The 21,936-nt window shown below is 35.5% G+C and overlaps 1 protein-coding gene across 17 annotated transcripts in view; it reads right to left on the reverse strand.

Annotated features, from left to right (window-relative positions):
• sls (sallimus) overlaps positions 1 to 21,936 on the reverse strand; it is a 959,631-nt gene that overhangs the window by 480,178 nt on the left and 457,517 nt on the right. For 16 of the 17 annotated variants that reach the window (XM_069830434.1, XM_069830435.1, XM_069830449.1 and 13 more), the window contains 5 exons: positions 19,181 to 19,372; positions 18,187 to 18,714; positions 14,977 to 15,140; positions 14,631 to 14,811; positions 9,305 to 9,382 (listed from right to left, as the gene is read on the reverse strand). In XM_069830434.1, the coding sequence (XP_069686535.1) occupies positions 9,305 to 9,382; positions 14,631 to 14,811; positions 14,977 to 15,140; positions 18,187 to 18,714; positions 19,181 to 19,372 (1,143 nt within the window). The remainder of the gene's footprint in view (positions 1 to 9,304; positions 9,383 to 14,630; positions 14,812 to 14,976; positions 15,141 to 18,186; positions 18,715 to 19,180; positions 19,373 to 21,936) is intronic. The other variant, XM_069830438.1, reaches the window with a different exon arrangement.

Below are 21,936 nucleotides of genomic sequence, written 5' to 3' on the forward strand. Positions count from 1 at the left end.
TTTTATTTTAAATAGATCAGAGAGAATCTGAATGTTTTTCTTCCTTCATAAAAAGGGTTATTTTGAGTTTCTAATTCATTGCATGTTTTCATAATAGGGTAATTCATAAAAACGTGAGTTTCTGAATCATTACATGTTTTCATAATTGTTCATAAAGACATTAATGAAATCTTAAAAAAATCATATTTGGTTAGGTTCTCTTCTTTTAAACATTAAGCTTTTTATTCCATGGCTGTGCCTATATTATTTGCTAGATATTTCATTCACTGAACCCGCCTAGTGAATAATTACTATAATATTACTTTCAGTAATATACTTTCATCCATTCGTTAGACGAGTTCCCAACACCAATATCTCTATTCTTCAATCTTCTCTTGTAAACTCCACACATTTAAATGATATCTTAGATCTTGATTTATCATCCTGTCCATCATGGATCACAAAAATCGCACATTTGAATTTTACTTTTCTAATTATATTTCAAAATTTATAATTCGCTCTCATATATGAACCCTATCACTGTTATATCTTATCAAATTTAATTATGGGCCTAGTATCTTTTCCAGTTTTACTCCCAACAGTTCTGCTAATAGTACAGATATCTTACATATAAGCAAAACTTCATCATTTACTTCTAGAATCCTATATAAGATTACATAGCATCTGCTCATTACGGTACTTTTATTATTTAAAATTTGTCTATGTGACACTGTGGAGAATCCTTTGACATTTCAGTTCTATTCTATCTAATTTCATCTGTTCTATTTCACTTCACTTAATTCTGCTTTATTCTATACTATCCATCCGATATTATTATGTTCTACTCCATAGCTACCACTCTAATGTATTCCATAGTAAGCATTGGTATTTATTCACTTATTAGATGTTAAAACCTACACTTAAAGCATATGTTAAATATTTTTAATTTTTCGTTACAGAAAAAAAAAAAAAAAAAAAAACTTATACTACAGTAAGTTGACAAAACTGTAGTTTTATCTGTACTATTTGTTAAGGATTTCAGTTATCTGTGACTTCTAACAAATTAGTACCTAATGTGAATATTCAAAATTAATAATTGTTAGCTTACAAAAAAGTGTTTGATTTGTTTTCTATTTTTTAAAATTGATGTTGCAAAGAACGTGTTACAAAATTTTACATTTCTATGATAAAACACGTAGCAACATATTTTTTACTGTATTTGATATAAATAGACATTTTTAAAATCCAAAAATGTCCAATAATGACCTGCTTTACAGACAAAGGTAAATATAATACATAAAATTATGCAGTAAATTAATAAAAGACGTGTCCATGTACCTATGTCGCTTTTGCTTTAAATAATACAGAAAATTCTGTTGATATTTTTTCTTTGACCCAGGTACAAATTAAACAAAAACTTATCTTCATTGCCCTGACCAAAAACTTCAGAAGTACCGTATCTTCGGTTTTCGATTATATGGTCCAGGGTGCATGCATTCTTTGTTAACAATCTGTCGACAATTTGAGGCACTAATTAAAAAATAACCTATCTTCATTTCATTCAAATAAATTGTCCTGGACCAAAGGACAAAAATCAACAGAATTTTTCTATTTTTATTGATGTATTTTACGATGCTTTATCGACTACGATGGTTATCGAGCTTCTGAGTGAAAACTTAGGAAATCTCAACCAGGTAACTTGTCCCACCAGGATTTGAATCCGGGCCCATTTTTTTCACAGTCACACCTGCTAACCAATACTCCACAGTGGAGAACTTTCGTGTATTACTTAAGGGGTTAGGTACAGCTTACAGCAGTAAAATTTTTGGAAATATTAAACTTTTTTCCTCCATTACTGTATCTTGTTCAATAATGAAAATTGGTATGTGTAAAATACTGTCCTTCTGCTATATGAAAAAAATATTTTTACAATTAAAAAAAAATTATTTATATATTTAGGCCTATATATATATATTTTTTTTTTCAAAATTAAAAATGTTGGCAGTTCACTGTGCAGTGATGAAGTGTTTCCCTCATAACTCATAAACTTGTTAACTTTTTCATGTTCCCTTTTATTTTATTGCTGAAACTCATGTTTACAATATCATGCTCTTTCAACTCCATTCCTGAATAAATAATTTTTTTTTTATTTTGTGTTAGAAGAAAATACTAACATTTGACCATTTTTTTAAATGAATTTATTTTTTTATCAGACAATGTATCAAAGGTAGAGAAGTGATCTTGCATCATATTGTAGATATGACATGCATAAATAAACACAAAAAATTTCATCACAGAATGTTGGATAGTTTTTGAGTTATGAGGGAAATGCTTCATCACTGCAGAGTGAACTGGGGGGGGGGGAGAAATAATTTTTTTAAATTGTAAAAAATTTTATTCATATAGCAGAAGGATAGTGTTTTACACATACAAATTTTCATTATTGTACAAGATACAGTAATGGAGGAAAAAAATGTTGAATATTTCCATAATTTTATTGCTGTAAGCTGTACCTAACCCCTTAAAACAAAACTGACATAAGTAAATGGACATGTCTCAGTACCAATTTACCTTCACAGAAACTAATCTTCAAACTAAGTAATCATGTTAATTTGGTAAGGCAATTATCTACTTTGAATGTTAACATAGCCTATGCATATTTTCTGTAAATTACTGTACCAAAATATTTTAAAACAGTTAGGCCTACTTCTTTCATTGAATAAAATTAAATAGTGAACTGAAGCAAGGAAAAGAAAATTCCTAAAAAAAAAAGAAAAAAGTTAATATGTCAGTGTCTTTTTGGAAAAAAAAGTTGTACATAACAGTAACAACCTTATAGTAAATTAACTGCTTCTAGAAGGACTACATTAATACTTGACAGATATATGAAGTAGATGTACATTATGTAAACAGTTTGTCGTTGAAGTAAATGGGTCAGGCAGGTGTTGTTGCTTCAAGACAATGGTCATTTCTCTGTGCTGGCATCTATTTTAGTCGTGTGAAGTCAGGGTGTGCGTTTGAGTGAGTCATGGGAAGTGAAGCGATAAATGATGATGGTATGCTGCCACCTCTCACATCACCGCTTTCATTTAACAAGTTATTTTAATCTCCTCGCATTAACTCATCGCAAATGAAAATAGTTCTCTTTATAAATTGTTGTAGGTCACAGGAATTTTTCAATCACAAAATTTGATTGACCTAGTTATCAGTGTCAGCTTCAAGGAAATAATTTCGTTCAAATTAAACTTGTAAGGCGTAGTTTAGTATGTTGCGAGCCGTTGGCATGGCAAAAGTCTTGTGATCGGAGGCTGCTCTGGGGCGTGAGTAGGTTTTAATCCCACTTCGATGATTACCTGGGGTTTATTCCACCATTCACTTTCACTTTGCAGTTTGCACTTTTCATTGTAGTTTCTGTTCCTCTATCATGTTTTAAAACTGGTTCGCAAATTGACAAGGAAAAGTAGAAGAAACTTTTCAAATATATTATTACTTTTGTTCTACAATTACAATAATTTTCAAAAGTGCGAAGCCATGCTGAGCAAGATTAATCCAGTCTCTACCATTATATTCCACCTCAGTCGACCTGGTTGGCGAGTTGGTATAGCGCTGGCCTTCTATGCCCAAGGTTTCGGGTTCGATCCCGGGCCAGGTCGATGGCATTAAGTGTGCTTAAATGCGACAGGCTCATGTCAGTAGATTTACTGACATGTAAAAGAACTCCTGCGGGACAAAATTCCGGCACATCCGGCGATACTGATATAACCTCTGCAGTTGCGAGTGTCGTTAAATAAAATATTCCACCTCTTTCAAATCCATTTTATATTATCCTCCCATTTACGTCTCGATCTCCCCAAAGGTCTTTTTCCCTCCAGCCTCCCAACTAACACTCTATATGTATTTCTGGATTCACCCATATGAGCTACATGCCCTGCCCATCTCAAATGTCTGGATTTAATATTCCTAATTATGTCAGGTGAAGAATACAAGGCGTGCAGTTCTATGTTGTGTAACTTCCTCCATTCACAGTTTAAAATTATGAATTTAAAAAAAATCCGTGGTGCGACAACCCATGAAGGGTCATGGCAAACTAGTCAGCTGCTGGCTTCACGTCTATATGTCTCAGCAGAGGTGAACGATCATCCAACCAGAACAGAGGTATCGTGTGGTCAGCGCGATGATCCTTCTAGCTGTTCGTTAATAGGATTATGCTACCTATCGTAGCTCACCAAATTCAACACAATGCTGGGTGGACACTGGTCCCATACACTGACCGAAATTCATGAGAAAATTCCTTTCAAACCAATGAGCATTCAATAATGCGAGTCCTAGACATAATGCCTTTGACCAAGATGCTCTGGTTAGAACTTGAAATTATGACAGTAGAAAAAAATGTTTATACTGTATGATTCACATACGTAGGTCTACTTAATTATATTTAAGAGTATATACATGTATTAGTAATGAGGTAATGATATTAGAAATAACATCTGGATTAAATAATAGTTCTAGATCTTTAGCACTTACCTGGCACATGTTGCTTTAAATGGCAAGTGTGTATTTATTTCGTAATCATTTTGTAAACCATGAAGAAGTAAATACCACCACCAAGTTTATGTTCATTGAGCTTCATGCATTGTCTGTTGTAGCATTTTTTATATCACATGCAAAATTCTATTTGATGTATATCAGTAAAGGCATGGCAGTTAACCATTTAAGATATGAAGCGTATTCCTACAAGCGTTGTCTATAACTCTTATCTCATTTCACATTTCACCAGACTTCAAAAAAAGATGTGTCTAAATACTGCCAAACATGCATCCAACTGTGTATTACTCAAGAACCTAGCAAGGACGATGGATTTTTGATTCGATAAGTGATCTTAGCACAGCTTCTTTCTGAAATGAAATAAACTGGGAATAACTTGTAGTTGACTGAAGGCATGAACAAGAGGTAAAATGTACCGAGCGTGTTTCGAAGGTGACAAAATTTAACTTCACTAACCAGCTTCGCCTATCATGGTGTCATAGGAGATAACAAAATGCACCTTGGAGGTGTCCACGGATTAAAATATTTAATTTTCAACACTACCAAGGTAGAAAAATTCAAGAGATCTGAGATGAATATATCTGGTGACAGTGAAAACCAATCAAATTCTGCTAGTATACTTACAGTATAATAATAATAATCCGTGGCGCTACAGCCACGAAGGACCAAGACCGACAGCCGGCTACTGGCCTCACGGCCACATGCCGAAGCAGAGGTGGACGATCATCCAACCAGAATTGAGGTATCGTGTAGTTAGCACGATGAGCCCCCCAGCCGTTATAGCTGGTTTGCATAACCGGATTTTGCTACCTATCGTAGCTCCCCAAGTGCATCACAATGCTGGGTGGGCACCGGTCCAATACACTGGCCGAAATTTCATGAGAAAATTTCTTCCCCCATGAGGACTCGAACCAGCGCGCATTCCGTAACGCGAGTCCCAGGCAGCATGCCTTAGACCACGACGCCAAGGCATGGGACACTTAACAGTATACATTTGTTAAATAACATTTATGAATGGCGAAATATTTGCAAAACCATTGAGTACACTATACACTATTGATAATGAAAACAGAACCACACGGTGGTCTAGTGGCTCAAGTGCGGACTCGGGTTCGAACCCCAGTATACTCTCAATTTATAACTTGTGTTGGGCAAGCCTGTGGCCCAGGTAACACAGGGGTTTTCTCCTGGAGCTCTGGTTCTCCTATGGCATCCCAACAAATCTGCATCATTATCTCACCTTATCACGAGTGTAGCATAGACCAGTCTTCTATGGCGCAGCCTTGGTTAACAACTGTGTTTGTAAATTGGTCTACACAACTGGCTTCATATGGGTGAATGACGAACAGTCAAATACCCGCCATTATAAAAAAAAATGCAAAAAAAAAAAAACATAGGATTCGATTTTATTAAAATACGATACATACATCAGTAAGTGTATTACAAGTATACAATAATGTGTATTGTAATCCAGTGACGCAGAAGTTGTCAAATTACGCTAAATAATAAGTGGTGTAATTATGCAAGACCATTTCCTGTCTACATCACTTTGTAGTTTTCAACAGAACTTGAAGCTTAATCCGAAGAGACAAGGCATAATGGACCATAGCAGAGCCTAGGCGAGATGTGCCAGTTCACTTTAGCCGTGAGTAGCCAGAAATAGAATTGTTAATTGGAAATCTTGCTTGTTAGACCATGATGGCCAACCTCTGATAGGATGTTGACTACAAGCTTCAAGAACATATAGTTAAGATGTGTAGACACGTCATTCTTGAGTCCATTCTCACTTTACTTTACAAATGAATACTTATCGGCCAGGTATTAATATATAAAAGAAAATGTTTTTTTTAAATTATCGAAATATCGTTTAGAGTTTTTAAATGGAAGCAAGTAATTCATTGTATGACATGTTCCAATTATTATTGCATAAATTTTTCACTTATATTTACGAGTATTTCAATCAACTTTTCTTGTAAGTAATATTGTGCCTTTTTTTTTTAGGAAGATGAAACAAGGAAACTTCAACTATAAACATAAAAAGTTATTTATAATCATAATAATAATATCGATTACAATATATGCGTAAAGACATTGTAATGATTTTATTTCATTAGTTATGAAAAATCACTAAAAATCATCATCATTGTTACCATCATTGCTTTCGTCATCATCATCTCCTATCACGCATTAGACTTCGGCAGTCTGCTATAGCCGGTATTGGTTATTCATTTCTTGTTTGTTTTTTTTTTTTGTTTTTTTTTTTTGTTTTTTGTTTCTCAAAATGTAGAGTGTGGTATTATTCTGACATTCAAATGAGATCTATTTTTTGAAAATATTTTTTTAAATTACTTCCTTAACGAATATCGTGAAGTATAAATTCCATTTTCAGTTTTTTTAATATACAAGGTGGGTCAAAAGTCGCTTTCCCCAATATTCATTCTTTTTAGTAGGTTATTTTACGACGCTTTATCAACATCTTAGGTTATTTAGCGTCTGGATGAGATGAAGATGATAATGCCGGTGAAATGAGTCCAGGGCCTAGCACCGAAAGCTACCCAGCATTTGCCCATATTGGGTTGAGGGAAAACCCTGGGAAAAACCTCAACCAGGTAACTTGTCCCGACTGGGAATCGAACCCGGGCCACCTGGTTTCGCGGCTAGACACGCTAGCCGTTACTCCAAAGTGTGGACAATAGTCGTTCTTAGGTTTCATACTTGTACAGATACACAAATGTCATAACTTGAATAAACGAAAAGCTGGTGTAATAAGTGGTGGGTTGACAACTATGTTCGTGCGTCAACTGTTTTTCTGATGTCATGTATTGTTATTGTTTTGTTTTATTGTGTTGGGTTGCATCTCTAAATATAAGGAAGTGCTTGGAGAAAGCGACTTTTGATCCATCTTGTATATCATAATTCCGTTGATACAATAGTCTGCAGACTACATTATGTGACTTAATAGAAATGCTAAATCATTTAAATAAGAAAGTGCATAAAATTTACTAAAAGGAAATTTAAAGACTGTAAAATAAATTTGTAGGATATCTTTTATAGGAATATATTGAATTCTCTGCTTTCAGAGCAGAACTCATATCATTTATTAAAACTCTTGTGAATATTTATGTAAGCTAGATGGATGCAAACACCTGAAATGAAGTTAACAACAGATTGCTTAAATACTCAAATCACTTTCTGAACTCTCTAATGCTTAGAAAAATGTCGTCGTGACTATCATGCTTTCCTACGACCCCCATTATCATGAGTTCAAACTCAACCAAGGTTAATAAAGATGAAGTTCTATGTCACATAAGTTTATGAAAAAAACGAAGAGCTGACTAATAATGTAAGCAAAATTCTCAACAACTTTTGTGATATCCTTCTATAGCTCCTACCTTCAAGTGTGTCTCTGCAGTCTAACAACTGATGGTGGTTATTGAAGGTAGGAATGATGTAAGAAATATTCTCAGTACACTATTATTAAGGTTGAAGAGGCATTTTCTGTCTTACAGATGTCTTCATCATAGACATGAGTTTAAAATCTGCCAGACTAAAAAAATTCCAGAAAAATCTTAGCTGACCCTACATGAAGGCCAGTGACATCGCGATTGCCTTTGTTATTCTACAACGGAAAGTTGAATTCTTATGAATTTCCCTACTATTTGTAATCCCTTAATTTAATTTTTTACTTATCTATCACTTTTTATTGTGCTCTAGAACGATATTAGTCTGCATTACATAAGGAAGAAGTGACATGGACGTGTCTACTTGTTAATGAGTCAAGGAGCCCCAAAAAATGTCTGCAGGGAAGGAAACCACAATTTTACGATAAGCCACTGCTGGAGGTATTGGAAAGCAATCACTACACGGCAGAAAAGTAAGTGTGAATCACCACTAAGAATTGAACTAGTGTTAGTAGCATCTTACACTATGGGAATAAGATGGCTATAGAAGTGATAGTGTGAAAAGGTCCAGTGGTAATAAGGTCTAAAATATTCATAATGAACATATCTCCGTAAAATAAGTCACTATTATCCTTTATTTACAAGAAATAATGCTACATTCACAATAAATGTAAAAGCAATTTCTTAAAATGAAGCAGTTTGCAATAATTTATTTCTGAATGCTATTTCATGTTAGATATGCTTACAATTTTGCACACAATTGCAAATTGGATATGCATAGAGAAGTTTATAAAACCTACATTGTGTTGCCAAATATCCATGGACCGTGAATTACAGTTGCATAAGCCCATCACCAATCTACATATACTGCGTGCAGCCCAAATGCCAGGTACCCAACGTGCACCCCAACACCTCATTCTGCTCTGCCATAACCTCAAAAATGCAATCACTAAAGCTTAAGTATAAAATTCAATATAAAGATACATAAAAACACTACTTATAGTAACGAGAGGCACACAATGTCTGTTGCAATACAGCTCATTCACATCCATAACCTCAATATGAAGTATATGACAGCTTATAAATACTTAAAAAATCACTTAACATCTCTTATACATGAGTATTATCAAGTTTCCAGTGAAGTTACATTAAGTACAACATGCTAATGCACTTGAAGATATTAATTAACAAAATCCGACACTGATCTTTTTAAAACTAATCCGTTGATACATTTATCTCATATCTGTTCACTGACTAGAACCTCATAATCACAAAAGAAAACTAAACTTAAATACTGAACTTTAGTGATTCTTTCATAATACCAACAGTATTCTGTTTATTCTTCCAACATAATCATATACGTACTGATCGTCTCTCACCTGGAACTTGCAATGTGCCTGTAGTTCCAATTGTGCCAAGCATGTTAGTTGCTGTGCAAGTATACGACCCTCCATCCTCTGTAAACAAATCAAACATCCTTCATCATCTTCCAGCACATTAAGTTAGTGACATTAACGAAGGCTGTCTTTATTCACTGGGTTAGAATTAATTTTTTTGAACGAGAAGAGGGGAGATTTTTTTATTGCATCTCAACTTTTACTGTAAATATCTTACTTACTTACTTACATATGGCTTTTAAGGAACCCGAAGGTTCATTGCCGCCCTCACATAAGCCCGCCATCGGTCCCTATCCTGTGCAAGATTAATCCAGTCTCTATCATCACAATCCACCTCCCTCAAATCCATTTTAATATTATCCTCCCATCTACGTCTCGGCCTCCCTAAAGGTCTTTTTCCCTCCGGTCTCCCAACTAACACTCTATATGCATTTCTGGATTCGCCCATACGTGCTACATGCCCTGCCCATCTCAAACGTCTGGATTTTAAGTTCCTAATAATGTCAGGTGAAGAATACAATGTATGCAGTTCTGTGTTGTGTAACTTTCTCCATTCTTCTGTAACTTCATTCCGCTTAGCCCCAAATATTTTCCTAAGCACCTTATTCTCAAACACCCTTAACCTATGTTCCTCTCTCAGAGTGAGAGTCCAAGTTTCACAACCATACAGAAGAACCGGTAATATAACTGTTTTATAAATTCTAACTTTCAGATTTTTGGACAGCAGACTGGATGATACTGTAAATATCTAAAATAATTAAACTTCTCAATTTCTTTTCCACTTATTTGAGGAATTTTTCTAATCATTATAACTTCAGAAGTTAAACTTCCAAAACATCCCTGGAATCCACTCAGCTTTCTGTCAAATTGAGTATTGGGTCATTCCCTGGGGGAAATAGACAGTTGGAGCATGGTGCTGATTATGCCATCTCATTCTAGCACCAACTTCATGAAAGCATGGAGCTCTACATGCCTCCCATGTCTCTTCACAGCGTCTAATGATGATATCTACCATTTTTTATGCACCATGGTATACTGCTATCATGCTTATTTGAAAGTTACAGCTGACACTCTACTACTGGGTGTTCATTTCAAAGTGTGTCATGACGTCACTGTTGATGAGTCAGCGATTTGAAGCGAGTTTCAGTTCTTGTGTCAGAGAAGTTGCCTATTAATCAAGGCGTTCAATCTGAACTTGAGAACGTGTACGGTATAACTTGAACGTCGTAGCAACAGATGGCGGTCTGTATGGTCTGTGTGCTACCATAACCTCTTTCGAACTGTGTTTTGCGCGGCCAAGTCGTACGCAGGGTATTTGTTATCATCGGTTGCGTTCGGCAACATTCCACAATACAAATCAAATGCTCCGTGTCCATGTTGACCGTCGAAGTTAATGTCAACAAATACGTAAGTAATCGTCTTAACCCCCTCCCCATATCCCGACAGTAGGAAAAACTCACCTCAGTACATGTTTCTAAACAGTTCACATTCCTGGCACTACCGGCGTTACCGTACGTATCGGTAAGTACTCTTCTGAATGAACGCCGTACTTGGTAGGCAACTTCTCTGGCAGATAAGTAATACACCTCTGCGGAAGTGTAGGAAGATTGAATTCTCTAGGCTCATCGACTAGCCACGTGACGGCATACAGCGAGCCATGACACACTTTGAACTGAACACCCAGTATTGCTGACATACAGCAATAGAGTCAAACTGATTTGTCATTTTACTCTTGTGGTAACAAGTTTTTGTCATATAAAAAATAATTGAAGTGGACGAATTTAACTGGTAGGTTATTTTACGAAGCTTTATCAACATCTTAGGTTATCTAGCGTCTGAATGAGATGAAGGTGATAATGCCAGTGAAATGAGTCCAGGGTCCAGCACCGAAAGTTACCCAGCATTTGCTCATATTGGGTTGAGGAAAAACTCCGGAAAAAACCTCAACCAGATAACTTGCCTCGATCGGGAATCGAACCCGGCCTGGTTTTGCGGCTAGACACGCTAACCGTTACTCCACAGGTGTGGACTGAACATAACTGTCAGTGATTTTGTAATAATGGGGCAACAATTCTGAAACAGAAAAAATAAAGGGGAATGGTCAGAAAGAAGCCTGATATTCTGTGTCGAAATGTCACTCAAGATAGTAGTGAAAGTTAGAAGTTATTTAGTTGTCACTAACTAGTTTGTGGGTTAACATACTGGTACCATAACATGAGATCATTATATAACTTAAAAATCATAATCATACATGAAAGTAAATAAAGTACAAAAACTTTAATATTGAGAAATTCTCTATGTGCATGCTGAATTGAGATGGGGAAAAGAATCTCTTATCCCTGGTAGGAACAACAAAGTAATATTCAACAAGCCAGGGAAAAGTTTTCACGAGAAGAGAAATAGTTCCTTCCTCCCCACCCTTTAATTCGAATCGTGAATAATAATAATAATAATAATAATAATAATAATAATAATAATAATAATAATAATAATAATAATAATAATAATAACAATAATAATAATAATAATAATACTTACTTACTGGCTTTTAAGGAACCCGGAGGTTCATTGCCGCCCTCACATAAGCCCGCCATTGGTCCCTATCCTGAGCAAGATTAATCCAGTCTCTATCATCATATCTCACCTCCCTCAAATCCATTTTAATATTATCTTCCCATCTATGTCTCGGCCTCCCTAAAGGTCTTTTTCCCTCCGGCCTCCCAACTAACACTGTATATGCATTTCTGGATTCGCCCATACGTGCTACATGCCCTGCCCATATCAAACGTCTGGATTTAATGTTCCTAATTATGTCAGGTGAAGAATACAATGCGTGCAGTTCTGTTTTGTGTAACTTTCTCCATTCTCCTGTAACTTCATCCCTCATAGCCCCAAATATTTTCCTAAGCACCTTATTCTCAAACACCCTTAACCTATGTTCCTCTCTCAAAGTGAGAGTCCAAGTTTCACAACCATAAAGAACAACCAGTAATATAATTGTTTTATAAATTCTAACTTTCAGATTTTTTATATTTTTTTTTTCAGATTTTTTTTATTTTTTCAGATTTTCAAATATGTTTGCTTATCTGATACAGTGTCCTTCGTGCAATCGCAATGTTATTCTTCGACTAGTTTCAGAAGGTTAAAATAATAATAATAATAATGATAATAATAATAATAATAATAATAATAATAATAATAATAACAATAATAATAACAATGATGATGATGATGATAATAATAATAATAATAATAATAATAATAATAATAATCCCTCAGACGTTTGAGATGGGCAGAGCATGTAGCACGTATGGGCGAATCCAGAAGTGCATATAGAGTTTTAGTTGGGAGACCGGAGGGAAAAAGACCTTTGGGGAGGCCGAGACGTAGATGGGAGGATAATATTAAAATGGATTTGAGGGAGGTGTGATATGATGATAGAGACTGGATTAATTTTGCACAGGATAGGGACCGATGGCGGGCTTATGTGAGGGCGGCAATGCACCTTCGGGTTCCTTAAAAGCCATTTGTAAGTAAGTAAGTAATAATCCCTCAAGTATTAAATCTCAGTAACCTGTTGTGGTCGGTACAGATCCTCCTCCAACCTTTCGAGTTTAAGACTCTTTGTTACGTGGTTTTTCAAATTAATCTATTTGTGTAATTTTAGTGTTTATCTTCATTTTTTCGATAGTCCAATGTCTTCAAATTCATTCTTACAAATTGATTTCGTCTGCTGTTAGTAGGCTACACTATAGCCTACTTCTGTATTATTCACGTTTCACTGGCATAAGCTTAAAATGATAGACCGAGGATTCAATTTATGGTACTTTTAATTTGGTATGGTTCTGCTTTTCTGAACTTGATTTCTTGAATCTGTCAGTTTAACATATTTTGGAGATTTTAATGGCTATATAGGTATCACCTCAAGTTATCATACACTTAAAGCTAAACAATGAAATATGTTTGCTTATCTGATACAGTGTCCTTCGTGCAATCACAATGTTATTCTTCGACTAGTTTCAGAAGGTTAAAATGCGTCATTAAAGTTAATTTTGAGAAATAGAATGAATTTAACAACCTTGGAGGAAGAAGATAAATGGTGAAATATTCTTAATCTCATTATGAAATGGTGATGTCATTTGAGATATTTTTTCCTCATCTAAATAGCGCTTCCTTTCCCAAAGCTATATAGTGAGTGATAAGATACAACGTGAAAGCTAAAAATGTCAATACCAGTAGGCTGTTTTCATGTTTTATTTATAGCCCAAAATAAAAGCGTAATTTTCAAAGCTTCATTGTCGATTCTTGCTACGTGTTTCAGTTTCTAAGGATGAAAGGAAAATAACGGCCTCACTTTTGGGATCTCTAATGTACCGGTACTGTATATAGAGCTTCATGAATTCTGGTGAACCTGGTTTTGAAAGGGGAGTCAATTAATTTGTTTAACTTGATTCTGAGACTATTTCTCAAAAAGTTGATGATCTAGAAATGGATGTAGCTAATAAAAAGTCTTACATCATGAATAGGTAGTTGATTACAATAGCAATCGTATGTCAACAATGCATCATAATGGAATACTGAGCAATGTAATTTTTTCTATTTTTCATTACCTTTTACACCTTGTTGTGTTTTTTTTATTTCATCACCAATGAAAAAAGTTGTCTAAATTTTTTATTTTATTGGGTTATTTTACGACACTCTATCAACATCTAGGTTATTTAGCGTCTGAATGAAATAAAGGTGATGATGCCGGTGAAATGAATCCAGGGTCCAGCACCGAAAGTTACCCAGCATTTGCTCGTATTGGGTTGAGGAAAAACACCGGAAAAAACCTCAACCAGGTAACTTGCCCCGAATGGGATTTGAACCCGGGCCACCTGGTTTCGCGGCCAGATACGCTGACTATTACTCCACAGGTGTGGACTTCGGTCTAAATTTCCCCTGACTGAATAGGAGGCAAACTATTTTGATCAACGTTAATCAAGAGGCTTGGCACTTGATATCTTTGTGTATTACAGTTGCCCCCCTTAAAATATAAACAGAATCTAAAACTTTTTGTAATTTGCCACAGTGCTCATCTTCTGCAACATTTATAGGGCATAAAGAACTCCTTACTGTAGGATAGAATTACAAAAGAGTTACGCAAGTGACTAATAATTTCTCTTAACTCAATGTGATCTGATTTCATGTTTATTAATTCTTTCTGTGCTTAGATCTAAACCTCAAAGCCTGCAACAAGCTTTGTTACTTGAAACACAGTTTAACTTTTAACTCTTGTAATTTCACGCTCTGATCATTACAAACTTACCAGGAAATGCTTGTGGTATGGTGAGGCGACACACACCATTCCTATACTGGATCTGATAATTCTGCGAATTCTCTATGATCCTGCCGTTCTTTGACCAGAGAATATTTGGTGGGGGTTCTGCCTGCACAATGCATTCAAACCGAGCGGTCTGTCCACTGACAACAGCGATGTCACGAAGAGGCTGGAAAAACATTAACAATTATCTTCCACGCATGTTCTTAGAATTACAAATTGTATTTCTACTGATACAAAAGCCCTCTGTTACTTTTAATTAATATAAATTCACGCATGATTCCTTGTGATGTTTCATTCATCTCCCTATGTTCAAGATCGAGCAAGCACTTACTGTGATAAAGGTAGGGGGTTTTCGAGGTTGAGTCAGGTTTCCAACTGATCCATGGGTGCTGCCAGGAGTGCTGGGTGTACTGGGGGGTGTTGGAGTACTTCCTCGTCCCTGTCCACGCGGTCCTCTATTTGGACTCAAACCCTGCCATGAACCCCCTGGTGAAACTGAAAAGTAAAATACCGTAATCATAAATTACTCAGTTTTAGCGAAACATAACGCACTGAAAGAATTGAAGCATTTCTGCAAAGCAATCAAACTCAGAAGATTACTGAATGAAAGGGAAAATTCATTAACTTCAACACATACAAGACACAGTTTCTTTGTTGCAAAATTGTAAAAATAAGGTAGGTCAGAAAATAGAAAGAATTTCACGTAGGCAATTGATATACCTTCCCATAAATATTCGCATAATTTAAGCGTATTAATATAAGAGCATTTCGTATTTTAAAAATAAGAAAGACAGAGGTTAAAGTGTCTTCCAAGTCAGAATCATAACAGATACTTATTATAGTAATAGAAAACTAAGACTAGATACACTGTTTTGCGTAAAAGGCAAAGCATGGAATGATAGAAAAGAAATGAAGTTATTATCCAAGGCATGAGCATTGACATTTACATCATTATTACATACAACACATACATTAAAAGTAAATAGACAACAAACACGAAGTAAGCAAACACTAGAAACATTATCACCAAACAAATATTGAATTTATAATTAATAAAATTCTCAACAATCTCTCTTTGATACCAAAGTCCTAAAACGAATGTTGTAGTCTCAGGAGTGTATTAAGGGGTGATAAGAAGTATATTCCCCTTTAATGAAAAATTCCAAATTACAAGAAAAGAACGCAGGAGCAATTCACTTCTCTCTTATTTAAAAAAAGTTCCAGTTTACAAAGTACCTACCAAATGTGAAATACAAAACCAATCAATGCTTTCTTCTAAGAGAAAACGATTTTCTGATAAAAAAAGATGATATGTACTGGTACTTTATATGCCTTAAGAATCTCACAAATTAGTTCTTCATAATGTACCTACCATTAATATTCCTGTTCATAGTTTAGTTTTTTTAATTGTTATTCCAAAGGGAAATGAAAACATTTACTGTTACCGAAAGTACTGTGAAGATAAGCTTTCGTTTTTTTGCATTGCACACAAGAAGGCATTTTTCTAACTCCATAAAAAATGCCTAATTCAATTTATAAATTACATATTCAAATAGAGAAGAATGTAATCATGTTTTCAGAAATTCACTTGATATTGATGGGAATATTAGGAGGCAGGGTGCGAATTAATGGGGAGGGGGATGGGGGATTTGCCCCCTTGTTGGAAAGTTATCCCCCTCTCATAAATTCATATTAACATCCCCGCCAGCGATAACTTCTATCCCCCCTCACAAAATATAATTGTTTTAATACGAGTATACTTTGTAAAGTACAGTATAAAGTAAGCAAAGAAAATAATATTCATGTATTATCATCACTGGCAAGCTAACAAAAATCAATAACTTAGGAATTACACATCTTATCTTAAAACTGCTCATGGATATAATTATTATTATAATCAAGATGCAAGACAAGCAACTCAGTGTGACCAAGCGTTGAGCCGTATCGAATGAGGACAATAATAATTTTATGTATGGTATTCTCTATCTAGGATTTTATCCCCCACCCCCATCAGAAATCTTAATTCGCACCCTGTTAGGAGGTACCATACAATATCAGTCGTTTACAGTTAGATTCTAACTATGTTACACCTAGGTACTTGTTACAGAACTAAGAGTATTAAGAAATTAGATCATTCGAAGGGATTCTAAATATTCTATTGTGGACATTTTCCTGCTGGTACACAATTGATCAGCGTAATGTGAAAAGGTGTTAATCATTTTATTACAGTAGAGTAATCTTGCATGATCTTTTTTTTTTTCAATTGTTTGTGACGAAAAACGAACACAGATTGTAAGATTATATTTTCGACTCTGTCTATAGAAGAGTAAACTTTTTACAAAAAAATAAAATCTTTTTGGTTTGCTCTATTGCTGATATGACTAGAGTTACATGTATTTCGTGTGGCACTTCATTTTCATCCTATCACAATATTATTGGGTCAGCGTAACTCCACCTTCTAGGTGCCCCAACCTCAGAAGTGGGTTACAAATAAGCCATGGCCAGGAGAGACCAGAAATGTCAAATGACAACCTGGTGGCATTAGATTAAAAAAATATCAATGCATGGTGTAATTCTGTGAAAAGTAATTTCTCTGAGCATTTTGGGAGACATACTGTACTATTTGTAGCATATAATTTATCATGTGACTTTGCATAAAAACAATTTTGAGTAAATTGCTATTTTGTGTTATTTTCACAAATGAATATCAATTCATATTTTATTTAAAATATAATTATATTTCATGCTCATCATTTTGGAGAAATTGCTGCCACAGATAGACAAGACTGCTGAAATTATATTTTCGATATTAAGGATGGTTATCGAGATCGATTTGTTACTCTCTCACAATAAAATAAGAGGCATTATTTTAAGTATAATCTTCGTATTATAACATTATCTGAAAATCAATGTACATTTTCAGTTATTGCATTCATTTTTAAAATGCACAAGAACACAAATATTCAGTCAAACATGGTCAAATTTATGATCAGCTATAAAAGGCCACCTTCACCATTCTTCTTGTAGATTTCTCAACAAAGATATAAACTGAGAGATTTATAGAGATCAAAACTACTTTGAGGCCAAGTTATTTCTTTATATTTTGGTATTTTTTATTTGGTTATTTAACGATGCTGTTTCAGCTACTAAGTTGTTTAGCGCCATGGAATGAGTGATAGCGAGCTGGTACTTGGCAAGATGAGTCCGAGGATTTGCCATGGTATTGCCTGACATTCGCTTTCCAGTTGGGAAGGAAAAAACCTCGGAAAATATCCAACCAGGTAATCAGCTCAAGCGGGAATCGAACCCACAACTGAGAGCAGTTCCAGATCAATAAGCAAACACGCTACTTCCTGAGCTACACTGGTGGCTAATATTTATTCCATTATTGTCTCATCGTGTCCATACTATGTCGGTGATTCTGACTTCTTTCAGTAGTTTAAAGAGGTCGTTAAGTACAGAACTATCTACCTAGACATAAAACAAACATGCTGAGAAGCCACATGCAGCACGTGTAGAAACACAACACACAGCGATGTACCTGTGGAATCTACACCAGGTGTGATGCTATGAGGCCCTTGCCCGACATAACGTGGGGATAAGCTTGGCAAACTGGGTGAAAGTGACATTGGGCTCGGAGATGCTTGATCCCATCGCGAAGACGGGGGAATCAAAATGTGGGGGGCTTTCTGAAACGTGGCAGTGGCAGGCTGTGGCAGGCTGTAGCGTTTCTTGTGCTGCAGTGTCAAATCCCCTTCTGCTTCGGACATCTCGCTCTCTGACATCGGCTCCCACTTTACAGCTTTGGAGTGCGTGAATTTTTTCGGTCGGAATTGTGGGACTGTGCTAGGCTGAGAGTCTGGCACCTTCTTTTTATCTGAACCACTTTTCTCGTGGATTACGGGAACTTCTATGTCATCGTTTCTTTTCTTCTCAACTTGAGGTTTCTTTGTTTTCTTGTCACCAACCCCCTGTTTTTTGCCCTCACCAGGCAAAACAACTCCAAATTCGTATCCAAAATCATATTTGAAGTAAATGAGTCCTGTATCTGGATCGATGTGCTTCGTTCCTGGTTAAGAGCATGAGACATGTCAAACCAACCTGATTGGTTGTCGCTAACAATTAGCAGTACACACACATGATACTTATTTTCTTACATACATATGTTGTGCTTAAATCATTATATCAAGAATTTTTCCAGAATATCTTATATCTACAATTTCATTAAATCAATTAACTGACAGTTTTCCAACAAAGTAGGCCGGGGTTTGACCCGGCTAGACTCTGGGTGATTTATGTGGACATAACATACATATTTGGAACAGGTATTCTCAGAATCTAATACTGCCATATCACCAACTCGATGTCTAGGAATATCTTCTCACAAGATATTCTATTGATTGTCACTGCACTAATAACAGACAATGCATTATGCAACAATATTAAATACCACGATATAAAATGAGTGCATAAAGGTTTTTAACTAAGTCTACAATTCCTGTTTGCATTTAAATATGAAATTTTAAATTTCTTACCATATTCTGCAACTCTGGATTCTTCCCTATATGCCTGAGGATCATTTTCATCAGTTACAGGAGGAACTTTTCCTTTCTCAACATGGCCATTTTCCTTCACTGTCTTCACATCGGTTATGATATCATCAACAAACTGCTTCGCCTTTGATTTAAATGTATTTGTCATCTCACTCATATGCTTTGAGGCAACATCTGAAATAGTAATTTACTAATTTTATTACAAGCAAATACAGTGTATAGTCATATTTTAATAATCAACATTAAGTTTAAATATTTTTTATTCATACAAAGGTTTAATCGTGAATTCATTTTCCTTCCCACATCTCCCCAGAAATCAGAGGTATCGAGTAGTCTTGCCAGAACATGACATTATTTGCGAGTACTGCTTACTGAAGCCACTCACAAGACTACGTCAGCAGAAGCTGTAGGCAATAGTATTCAATGGAGCGAACTTCGTCAATTAAGGGGAGTATGAATGACCCATCCCACTAATGTTAAATTTGCTAACTTCATGACCCATTATCATCATTTAATTCGATAAAAATTCGTTCCGGGACCTCTCAGCTCTACGCGCTGAGTGCTCTTTCCAACTGAGCTATGCCAGGACACGATTCACGGTGCCGGCCAAACTTCTCTCGTTGTAATGTTTTACGGCCTTACTACCTGCACTTTAGACAATGTAAGTCATACATACAGGAGCGCATATTTAAATGACTTTATGGCCATATTCAACCTCAGGTTGTGACAACTGCTAACAGTTAATACATCACATATTCATTATATATGAGGTCTCGCCTACCTCATTGAATATTACACGGCTACTATGAAGTAGCCAATGTGTATTATCATCGATTCCCAGTGCCAGAACGAATTTTTCTCGAATTAAATGATGATAATACACATTGGCTACTTCATAGTAGTCGTATAATATTCAATGAGGTAGGCAAGACCTCATATATAATGAATATATGATTCATGACCCATTTACTGAAGAACTATTGCATGAAAATTAATTAAACTTCTGCAGCTAATTTATAATATTCTTCTTATCTATACCTCTAGGATGGTACAGAAAGCTTGTATATTTGAATATAAATGCACAAAAATTAAACAAATGTAAAAAAATTCTGTAATAAATCTTAGCATATTTAGTTCAATAAAACTAGAGAATTAAATTCATGAAGCATATATAAGTCATCTGCAAAAGTTTCATTAAGCTGCATACAATATTTTTTTAGTAAATGGGTCACGAAGTTAGCAAATTTAGTATTAGTGGCATAGGTCATTCATATTCCCCTTAAACAGCGGACAGTTTCATAATTTACTCCAATTGACTACTGCTTTCAAATCCAGCTGCATTATTTATACCAGAATGAGGATATCACTTGCTCGTTTATAATTGAGGGGTTGGGTGCAAGGAAGCCACTTCTCTCAAATGCAAGTTTTGAGAAAATTGATGTTGAAAATACAAACCGTCATAATGTTACCTATGAACGCCTTTACATTTTGGGTACTCCTGACCTCTATGATCACAGTATTGAACTACAACTTGGTGATCATATGCATAACAGATCAGAGAATACAATAAAGCGTTTTACTCAAAAAGGGCACATCCTCTAAAATGCCCTTCTTGCATCCAGCCCCTCAATTATAGTTAGCTGTGGAATATTAGCTTTTAGAATCCAAGAATCCATTCCCTGGATATTACCTTATGTTAATTCACAATTTTCAATACTTCAATAAATGCTCCCAATTGAAACATGCTTATTTGTAAACTTGACAAGTGGAGGAAGCAGCTCTCTTTGTTGAAGTTAATACACACTGGAGGCCAGTCTAAGAACTTGGTGGTGACAGCCCCACCATCAGACTTACTCGGCAGTAGGCTGGTTACTTACTACGAGAAAATTGGCTTACGATACCTATAAACCTGGGTTCGATTCCTGATGATGGCGGAGTCGTATTTGTGATGGACAAAGCCAAGGTTCCTTATGTTTTTCTCGGGATTCTCCCGTTTCACTCCATCATTCCACTGTCTCATTTCAATATTCATTATCATCATTACAAAAGATTAACTAAAATGGTGTCGGCATCTGGGATACAGATGGCATCATTTTAAGGAGGTAGTATACTTTTGGGGGAAGGTAAAGGGCATTCTAATGGGACTTCACTAGGAACTTAATCCTATATGGCTGAATCGACAGAGAGCACGACACAGCTCAGCCATGAATTATATATAAACATTCCCAATAAAGGAGTAGTATGGCACAACAAGTCAATTCAAGACTGCCCTCTCCATACAAAGGAAAAAAGCTAAGTAAGTGAATAAATGGATGGATGGGAAGATGACAAATATTAGTTCATAGTTTTACAACACATATAATTTGCACATCAGTGGCAAGAAGAGGTTATCTCAAAAGAAGAGAAAATGGGAATTCGGTGTTCTATCAGTGCACGTAGAATAATAAGGACCATTTTCACAAGGAAAAATTGAATTTTGAAAGATATGACAATGTCATATTAACACTGTCCTTCATTAAAATACAGAAAAAGAGACAACTTGTCACTACCTTCGTACAGGACAATACAACAGCACATATTTCAATTTTGTCACTGATTGAGATAAGGAAGATATTTGATGGTCAGCGGTTATTTGAAAATTATGAAGATCTCAATCATCGGATTTAAATCCTTTTTAATTTCATTTATGGGAGCAATAGAATGTGTATGAATAATCTTCACACAGTAGACGAAATAGT

Source organism: Periplaneta americana, chromosome 7 (assembly GCF_040183065.1).
Source record: "Periplaneta americana isolate PAMFEO1 chromosome 7, P.americana_PAMFEO1_priV1, whole genome shotgun sequence".
Classification (NCBI taxonomy): domain Eukaryota; kingdom Metazoa; phylum Arthropoda; class Insecta; order Blattodea; family Blattidae; genus Periplaneta; species Periplaneta americana.